The sequence below is a fragment of the Genypterus blacodes genome, unplaced genomic scaffold, assembly GCF_046128005.1.
Source record: "Genypterus blacodes isolate CSIRO-AG114 ecotype Tasmania unplaced genomic scaffold, CSIRO-AGI_Gbla_v1 ptg000164l_1, whole genome shotgun sequence".
NCBI lineage: Eukaryota > Metazoa > Chordata > Actinopteri > Ophidiiformes > Ophidiidae > Genypterus > Genypterus blacodes.
The window spans coordinates 27332-37500 of NW_027466965.1; the positions used below are offsets into that span (position 1 = coordinate 27332).

The window sequence follows — 10169 nt, forward strand, 5'->3', positions numbered from 1 at the left end:
ACGCAGCACAAAGTTTGATCCAAACTGAGCTCCAGCCTGTGTGTCATTACTGATGAACTGAATCATATAAAGACGAGTTTACTCTGAAGGTCCAGTTCAGCAAAACCTCATCAAAGACATAAAAACCTGGGTTCTCTTTGTTTTTCTCGCCATGCAGCAAAAACAAACTTCAGTCAGCAGATTGAGGACTTATGATCATATTTGTCATTTATCTGCACTCAAACTGATGAAAGCAAAACAACAAAGAGGGAATATTATTAAATAAAGAGACTTGGACTGTTGTCACTGTTTTTTCTCACACACACACACACACACACACACACACGCGCACACACACACACACACACACACACACACACACACACACACACACACACACACTTGTGTTGTTCAATATGAAGCTACATGAATCGATCATTGGCTGCAGCCTTTCACAGAGTTTATGTGAGTCCGTAAACGTAATAATGGATCATTGTCGTCTTTGTGAGGTATTTGGATCTGAACCCAGCTGAGTGGAGCTTCAGTCTCAGACGGAGGTTTGGGTGTAAACATGACTCAACTTCACTCTGACGGACGGGACTCTGGGTTCGACTCACAAACTTCATCCTACGAACTCAGAAACGTTTCAGAGCGACGAAACTAAACAAACTCTCCGCCATGAACCTCCAGAGATCAATCTGCTTCCTCCAAACGCAGCAGGAAGTGAAACCCGCCATTTTAGTTCAAACACACAGGTCCGTTAATTAGTGAGTCACGTGAGGCAGCAGCAGCCAATCACAAGACAGACAGACAGACAGACAGACAGGCAGGCAGGCAGGCAGGCAGGCAGGCAGGCAGGCAGGCAGGCAGACAGACAGACAGACAGACAGACAGACAGACAGAGGCAGATAGATTTTACTCCTATTTATTAATAATACAACAGGTATATATATGGACAACTTTTGTCCATATATTCGTTTTTTCTTGATCAGAGCTCTGAGTGATCTTGTTCATCATTCAGAGGAGCTTCACCTCTGTGTTACAGCTCCCCCTGCTGGTGGGCAGACTGAATAACAACACAATAGAACCTGACTCCCAGCTGCTTCATTCTGACTTTTGGGGTTCTTCAACGGAACCAAGAAACCAGAGGGACCAGAGGGACCAGAGGGACGACACTAAACAAACCTCAAGGTCATCAGTTAGGGTTAGGGACTTAAAAAGCTGTGAGAGACACAAGGAGCCAAGAAGAGAAGAGGAACATAAAGACAAAACTAAACACCTCTCCATCCTGGACCTGAGGACGACTCAGAGGTCCACTGATAACATAACCACCAATGTGAACACACACACACACACACACACACACACACACACACACACACACACACACACACACACACACACACACACACACACACACACACACACACACACACACACACACACACACACACACACACACACACACACACACACACACACACACACACACACACACACACACAGGCTTCTTTCAAAGGTTTATTACAAAATGCAAGACAAAACATGTCAACTGGATTTATTCTATTGGCAAACACGATACACAGACTTACACCTTCTACTCTGCAGGGTGAAGCTTCGCTGAAACGGCAAACCAGGACAGAAACAAACAAACCAACACAACATGAATCTAAAGCTAAACTCAGCTGGTGGAGAGAGGAGGAGGAGGAGGTTTGGATCAAGGCCGGGAGCGGGGAGGAAGAGGAGAGAGAGGAAGGAGCGTGAAGGCAGCGGGCGGTCTACTGGAGGGAGGGAGCGTTGGTGTGTGTGTGTGTGTGTGTGTGTGTGTGTGTGTGTGTGTGTGTGTGTGTGTGTGTGTGTGTGTGTGTGTGTGTGTGTGTGTGTGTGTGTGTGTGTGTGTGTGTGTGTGTGTGTGTGTGTGTGTGTGTGCACCTGGGCCTCAGACGACCCCACGCTTTATAAATAGGTCAACATTAAATTAACTTCAATCCAATTCACACAGTAAAATGTTCTTCACAAGCTCAAGGAACTCTGACAATAAACCAGGGTCAAAGGTCACGCACCAGCAGACGCCAAACCTCCAGACAAGATAGTGGGAAAATGAAGCCGTGTGTGTGTGTGTGTGTGTGTGTGTGTGTGTGTGTGTGTGTGTTGGACCTTGATTGACTCACTTTTGTGTTGGTGTGTTTGTTTTCATCGACTCAACCAATGATGACATGTTTGTGTTTGTTTCTTCTTAAACCTAAAGTGAGTCCAGTCCGGTCCGGCCCGCTCCGGCCCCCTGCTGTCCAGGAGGGGAGGTGCAGGTGGAGCAGCAGAGAGAAAGTCTCATCCCTGTCAGCTTCACCTCACTCAGCCCACATGTCAGTCCCAATTCACCAAATCAACAACTTTGATTTGCTTTGTAAAGCCTCCGTTTCTGTGTTTGAGCTTTGGTCCGACTTAAAGGTCCAGATGTGTCCAGATGTTCCTCAGTCCCACTCTTCCAGTCTTTACCCAGCGGAGCCACAAACTCCACACCTTTGGGACGAACGCTCCGGCCCGCGACACCGGCCCCGTTGCTATGGTAACAAAGGAGCAGCTGGAAGAGGCTTTGCTGCCGTGACGATGTGGCTTTTTCGCTCGTGAGTCACATTTGAATTCCATTTATATTTACATATTACAACTTTGTTCCAAATGTATAAATAAGTAGTGCAGCTTCCTCTTCACCTCCGCACACTCGACCGCTCGCCGAGCTCATCAAGACAAACACAAACAAGAGATGGAGCAGATGAGCCGACGCCATCAGCTGCAGCGTCACACACACACACACACACACACACACACACACACACACACACACACACACACACACACACACACACACACACACACACACACACACACACACACACACACACACACACACACACACACACACACACACACACACACACACACACACACACACCTCTGAAGGGAACTACAAACATGGCTGCTTCCCTTCAGCACGTTAACATGAGAGAGGCTGCAGCTCTGGACTGATCTGCACGCACTTCCTGTCAGATTTCACCTTTTAACATGAAAAAAAAACATTAAATATCAAAGCTAAACACGATGAGCCGTTCATCAAACCCAGGAAGGAGAGAAGAGGAGGACAGAGGCAGCTGAGAGGAGCCAGGACACAGCTGCTCCTCCTCCCAGCTGACAGCAGGGGGCGCTGTGCTGCACCTGAGCGCCCCCTGCTGTCACACCGGAGAGGAACAGGAAGCCTCAAACCGGGAGACCCGACAGATCTGAGCTTCAACCAGACGCAGTGAAACATTCTGAGCTCCAGCTTTTGTACACATTTGCACATTTGGTGAGGAAGATGAACAGAAACACGAGGGGGAAACAAGAACTTAGGGTTCTGAGCTCAGTTAGTTCTCTTCTTAACAAGGTTCAGACCAAATGAACACAGAAACGTGAGACGAGCGAGAGGAAACGGCCCCGACGTGAAGGAACGAGACAGGAAACCTCATCAGAATCTGTTTGGGCTTCGGCCCTGAAGCTGCACTGGACCCGTCCAGAACCACTGAGACCAAACTCACAACACGGCTTCACTTCTTTCATCTATTTCCTGTTGAAGCCGAGTGTTGCTAAAGAACAAAGAGCTGAAGCCACCGGAGAGAGAAGAAGCTGATCCTGATGTCGCATCAAAGGTGAACGGGCTGAGCCGGTGAACGGGCTGAAGGTGGCGTCTGTACATCCAGCTGCTCTCATCACATCCAGACGTCCTGGTGTGCGGCTGAAGCTGGATCTGCTTCAGTCTGTTTTCATGCTGAGTACACGTGACTGATTACACATTATCACAGAAATTAAATACATATTGCATTAACATGTTTTATTGTTGTTACGAGTTTTCCGGGTGTCTGTGGGTTTTAGTGTGATGGTAGCAGTCCAGGGGGGAGGGGGGGGTGGGGGGGGAGTGGGCGTGGCCAGAGGGAGGAAGGGGGGGGGGGCGAGTGTCTCCCTCAGTGGCTGATGGGAAATGGAGTCTAGAGGACGAAACCAATGAAGTCTGTAAGGAGGGAGGGGGCGGGGCCAGGTGAGGGAGGGGCGGGGCCAGGTGAGGGAGGGGCGGGGCAGTAACACTTTAGATCTAATCCATCTGGAGGAGTAATGAGCTAACGGTCATTGTTGACCATATATGGAGATCCCTCCATCATATGACCATATATGGACGTCCTGCTGCTATCTACACCAAACATTTGCCAGTTCCAGTTCCCAAAAACCTGGACCCCCCAAACTGCCGACAGCAGCTCAGACCTGGTCCAGAACCTGCCCAGAATCCGCCCCAAACTGGTCCAGAACTGGTTCAGACATGGGACAGAACTTTATCCAAAGAAGAACTTTCTCAGAGCCGGTCCATCACTGGTCAAACACCAGCTTGTACTGGTCCAGAACCAATCCTGAAAAGGTCCTGAACCGGTCGAAACCCAGTCCAGAACTGGCCTAGCGTCAATAAGAACCGGTCCAGACTTGATGGAAACCCAGTCCAGAACCAGGCTGGATTCTGTCTAGAATCAGTCCAGAACCAGTCCAGAACCAGTTCAGAATTGGTCCAGAACCAGTCCCTAACTGGACAAGGTCACTCTGAGTCGGTCTCCAGAGGAGCGGTCTCGTCCAACACGACTCTCTTCCTGCGCTTGGCAGCGGCGGCGTGCTGCTGCTGCTCCTCCATGTGGGCCTTCTTATGACGGGAGAAGCTGGAGGAGTGCATGAAGGTCTTGTTGCAGGCCTGACAGGTGTAGGTCTTGGTCTTAGCGCTGGACAGGCCCGTCTTGGTGTGGTGCTGCTTCTGGTGATGCTGCAGTTTGCCCCGCCCCCCACCGCCTCCCACCCTGTGGGTCTGCTGGTGTCGAGCCAGGCTGGAGGCGTGGCTGAACCGCTTCCCACACTGCATACAACCGTGGCGACCGGCTCCTCCTCCAGCTCCTCCAGCTCCTCCTCCTCCGACCGCCTCCTCCTCCTCCTCCTCAGAGGCGGCAGAACCTCTCTTACCCGAGCCCCGCCCTCCGCGACGGCGCCGGTTCTTCTTGCAGAGTGTGTAGAAGTTGGGCTTGTCCCGGGAGCAGAGCTTGAGGCGGATCTTCAGGTCGGAGGAGGTCTCGCCCAGGTTCTCCTTCCCTGGGGTGTAGTTGTCCAGGAGCTCCTTCACATGGGTGACCTACACACACACACACACACACACACACACACACACACACACACACACACACACACACACACACACACACACACACACACACACACACACACACACACACACACACACACACACACACACACACACACACACACACACACACACACACACACACACACCTGTGAGCTACTCATCTTCATCATCAAAGTGCTCAGTCACATTCTGGCTCACTTCACTACCTCCTCCTCTCCTTTCCTTGTTCCTTCCTCATCTCCTTCCATGTCCTGACCCCTCCACTTTCTCTCCTTCCTCCTCTACTCACCTGACTCATCCTTTCCTTCCTTCTTTAACTCCTTCCCTCCTTGCGTACTTCCTCACTTCATTCACGATCTTACATCCTTTCATATGTCCTTCTTTCCTCTCCTACCTCTGTCCTCTTAAATGACATCACCTGGTGTTTGGACAGCTGTGTTGACGTCCTGAAGGTCATGTCGCACTGCGGGCAGGCGTAGAACTTCTCGCCGCTCTGAGTCTGTATGATGGTCGCCGCCGCGACTTGCTGCTGCTGCTGCTGCTGCTGTTGTTGCTGTTGCTGTTGTTGCTGTTGCTGTTGCTGTTGTTGCTGTTGCTGTTGCTGTTGCTGCTGCTGCCGCCGCTGTTGTTGCCTCTTGGCCTTCTTGTTCTTGCCCCCAGGCTTCATTGTGTGGCGCAGGGCAGCCATGTTGGGGCCCAGAGCCACGTCCTTGGGGATCCCTTTGCCCTTCTTGTGGATGAGGCGGTGGCGTGACAGGCTGGAGCTGTGGTTGAACTCCTTCCCACAGATGTTACAGGGGTGGATCCGCCTCTTCCCGTGCAGCCGCAGATGGCTCCCCAACATCCTGAGACACAAACAGAGCGTTAGAACATCTCACACTCAGAAAGAAGCAATCCAGCTGAGGCAGAAACCTACAGGCACTTAGTGAAGCTTTAACCTTCAGACTCAGCTGAGCTTCTGTTCTGATAGATTAGGATGATCGACACACGGAACGGGTTTCTGATTGTAGTTAATTGAATTAAACTGACTGTTCATGCTCCCTGCACCGCTGTCAACGTGACGTCACCACATGTGCTGTTATTCAACCGCTTGATATCTGCTGTTGACTGATCGAAAAATAATCTGTAGATCAATCGTTAAAAAATAATCGTAAGGTGGAGTCACAGTGGAGTCACAGAGGAGTCACAGTGGAGTCACACTGGAGTCACAGAGGAGTCACACTGGAGTCACAGAGGAGTCACACTGGAGTCACAGAGGAGTCACACTGGAGTCACAGAGGAGTCACACTGGAGTCACAGAGGAGTCACAGTGGAGTCACAGTGGAGTCACAGTGGAGTCACACTGGAGTCACAGAGGAGTCACACTGGAGTCACAGAGGAGTCACACTGGAGTCACAGAGGAGTCACACTGGAGTCACAGAGGAGTCACACTGGAGTCACAGAGGAGTCACAGTGGAGTCACAGTGGAGTCACAGTGGAGTCACACTGGAGTCACAGAGGAGTCACACTGGAGTCACACTGGAGTCACACTGGAGTCACAGAGGAGTCACAGAGGAGTCACACTGGGGCCACAGAGGAGTCACAGTGGAGTCACAGTGGAGTCACAGAGGAGTCACACTGGAGTCACACTGGAGTCACACTGGAGTCAAGGAGGAGTCACACTGGAGTCACACTGGAGTCACAGTGGAGTCACAGAGGAGTCACAGTGGAGTCACAGTGGAGTCACAGTGGAGTCACATTGAAGTCACGCTGGAGTCACAGTGGAGTCACACTGGAGTCACAGTGGAGTCACGCTGGAGTCAAGCTGGAGTCACAGTGGAGTCACAGTGGAGTCACAGTGGAGTCACAGTGGAGTCACAGTGTCTCTCCTGGTCAGTCCTGTAGTCTGAACTGCATTGTGTTCTAACCTGAAGCTCACCAACGTCTCATCACGTTAAGAAACTTAAAAAGCATAAATAGATTTTCAGGTTATTCCTGAAACCCAAAGTGACCCAAAGAGAAGAAGTCACAGGAATGAACAAAGACTTTCTTCATGTGTTCATGTGGGTGGAAGTCTTTCCTGTCTGCAGCCTGGACGGGGTCACAACCTTCACTACTCATTTGTTTTCAAATGGGTCGGTCAAAGGTCAAGGCTAATGCATGGGGAGTCTGAGTGGACATGAGAGTCAGCAGCCTAAAGGTCATGATGGGGGTCAAAGCAGAATGGCTACAATTCTGCCATATTGCTTCTTCCACTATTCAGACATTATTTTGATAATTCCCATCCTGCAGTTTGAGGTGTGCCTTTATCTCCATGGTTACATAGCTGCCCCCCCCCCTGTTTCATCTTTAGACTAAGAAACTCAACAAATATGCAGGTAAAGTTGAGTGAACATGCATGTGGACCTGCTGCCTTTGAAGCTCATGCCGCAGTGGGGGCAGGTGTAGCGTGCGTCCTGCGGCGTGGGCTCCAGCGCCCGTTTGGCTGGCGGCAGCGCCCGGGCGTTCTTGCCGGTGTGCGTCTGCTGGTGGCGGTACAGGCTGGAGGCGTGGCTGTAACACTTGCCGCAGTAACTGCAGCGGTACTGCCGCTCGTCCGGCTCGTAGTTGTCCTGATCCGACTCGGCCTCGCCGTCCAGCAGGCTGCTCCCGGCCTCCTCCAGCAACTCTGCTTCCTCCTCCTCCTCCTCCTCTTCCTCCTCCTCCTCTTCCTCCTCCTCCTCGTCAGAGTCCGTCTTTATCTCCACGCTCTGCTCCGTCACCTCGCACGGGTACACCTCCTCGTACGGCGCAAAGAAGGCTTCGTCCGTCTCTATCTTCAGCTGGTCGGCGGTCAGGTCCGACGGGTCGTCAGAGTCTTTCTTCACACAGGAGATGGTGAACTTGGAGCCGACCTCCGCCCACTTCACCACGTACTCGATGGGCTGCGTGTCCAGCTCCACCGTGATGAAATCAGCGCCCAGGGCGTCCGGCTCCACCACAGCCAGCTCCGTCTCCGAGTCCTCCATCCCAAACTGGAGCCAAGTCTGCAGCGGTGAAGGTCCTGAAGAAGAGTCGGCTTCAGAGGAGCGGGTGCAGGCCTGGCAGGGGAGGAGGAAGAGGAGGAAGGTGAGGTCCAAAGCACCAAGGCAATCACATGTTTAGAACATCACAATCAGTGTGTATGTGGATCACTGGGGTTTAACCCTTAGAGGTCCATCATGGATTCAACACTCATCCTCATAAACACCAAACCTCAGCATCTTCTTCTTCATCATCATCATTATACTACAGTGGCGATTTGCACACGCGCGCACACACGCGCGCGCCTCACCAATTGCCATGGCTACAACTGTAACCCTTTTCACCCAGTCTCTTTGGCGTTGGGTTCAATCTGAATATGATCCTAAAGCTTTGATACCTTCAGACAAACATCATGACACACACACACACACACAAGAGGCGTGTTCGGGATCATGTCTCCAGCTGCAGGACCCGTCTTTAAACCCCTGCCCCCCACCAGGCCTCAGCTCAAACTTCTGCACATGATTACATCACATAGTCACATGTGTCGTCTGTGACTGATGAGTAGTGAACAACACACACACACACACACACACACACACACACACACACACACACACACACACACACACACACACACACACACACACACACACACACACACACACACACACACCATTTTAGCAGCTTCAAGAAAAAAGTCAAAGCCCACACTTGTTCAGATTATCTCCAGACAGGAAGTGATGTCAGAGGCTCTGCCCACACTGGAGGATCTTGAGCCTGATAGATCTGAGATCTGAGACTAGAACACACAACACTTCCTGTCAACACGTCACTGTGAAGACAACAGAGCACACTCGGGATGAGGCCTTCACCATGGCAACGCTGGTTCATCTCAAACCGTGGATGTAAACGTGTCGGTGTGTGATGATGTCATGGTTAAAGCACAGCTGGTGTTCAGCTCTCGGGTCACCTGACAGAAACACTACAGCAATATGAAGACACACTCCATGGGAATGATGCCAACAAAGCGTCTGACACATCTATGATGAGACGAAGAAGACGCTGCACCACAGGGGTCACACAGGGGTCACACAGGGGTCAGCACAGGGGTCACAGTTCTGTCCTTTCTCCTAAGGCTCTACAACACTGGAACACAATGTTTACTTCTCAGTTCCACATAAACCCTGGTGACCATCTCTGACATATCTTCATCATCATCATCATCATCACCACCACAGTCCGGGACAAGAGGCCTGATACTCCACGGTTTCATTGTTTTTGTTGTTGGGGCTGATCCGTGTGTGTGTGTGTGTGTGTGTGTGTGTGTGTGTGTGTGTGTGTGTGTGTGTGTGTGTGTGTGTGTGTGTGTGTGTGTGTGTGTGTGTGTGTGTGCGCCTCCAAACACAAACATTTAACTGAATCCCACATCCATGACCGAACCGTGGCGCTCTAAACCGCAGAGTTCCATATTTGATGAGCTCTGCCTCTCCCGGTGCCGCGGAGCCCCACAGGGCGGCAGCTCGGACCGCATCCATTATTCAACACATTTCCTAACAATTAAAAGCTCAGGCGTCAATTAACTTGCTGCCGAATTTGCTCGCCTTGACCGTTGATCGGTAAGTCGAGTCGCATCGTGTAACGATTGAGATCAAAGCGGCCGGGAGACGAAGCGAAAGTGCAGCGGCGGGTTAGAGAGCGGAGAGTCGGGCTCGGTGTCACCGAGGAGGAAGCGGAGGAGGAACCGCCTCTGCCCGGAGCCATTATCTGGCCCGGTAGAGCCGCGGAGCCCCGGGGGAGCCTGCAGCGGGGAGCCCGGGCCGCTAATGTGTCGGGATTCGGTTACTCACGGGGGTTTCGGCGGCGGCACAGCGGCGTAAATCTCAAATTTTTACCGGTGGAGACGGTGACAATAAACAGGAAGCTGGGGACGTGGACACAATGCATTGTGGGAAAGGATTAAACGATTCCGAATGTAGGAAGTATAGAGGGGATGGCTTTCAAAATA

The 10169-nt window shown here is 51.5% G+C and overlaps 1 protein-coding gene across 1 annotated transcript; it reads right to left on the minus strand.

Annotated features, from left to right (window-relative positions):
- Positions 1–1487: 1487 nt before the first annotated feature.
- LOC143013893 (uncharacterized) lies at positions 1488–10111 on the minus strand. The gene is made up of 4 exons (XM_076167604.1): positions 10057–10111; positions 7565–8238; positions 5598–6024; positions 1488–5167 (listed from the first exon to the last, which is right to left on the minus strand). The coding sequence occupies exons 2-4, from the start codon at positions 8164–8166 to the stop codon at positions 4589–4591; spliced, it is 1608 nt and encodes a 535-aa protein (XP_076023719.1). The 5' UTR covers positions 8167–8238; positions 10057–10111; the 3' UTR covers positions 1488–4588.
- Positions 10112–10169: the final 58 nt, after the last annotated feature.

Coding starts and splice junctions, on each gene's coding strand:
- LOC143013893 (XM_076167604.1), bottom strand. CDS start 8,166: ATGGAGGACTCGGAGACGGAGCTGGCTGTGGTGGAGCCGGACGCCCTG. Junction 6,025..7,564: donor ATGAGCTTCAAAGGCAGCAG/GTCCACATGCAT, acceptor TTTGTGTCTCAG/GATGTTGGGGAGCCATCTGC. Junction 5,168..5,597: donor CACAGCTGTCCAAACACCAG/GTGATGTCATTT, acceptor GTGTGTGTGTAG/GTCACCCATGTGAAGGAGCT.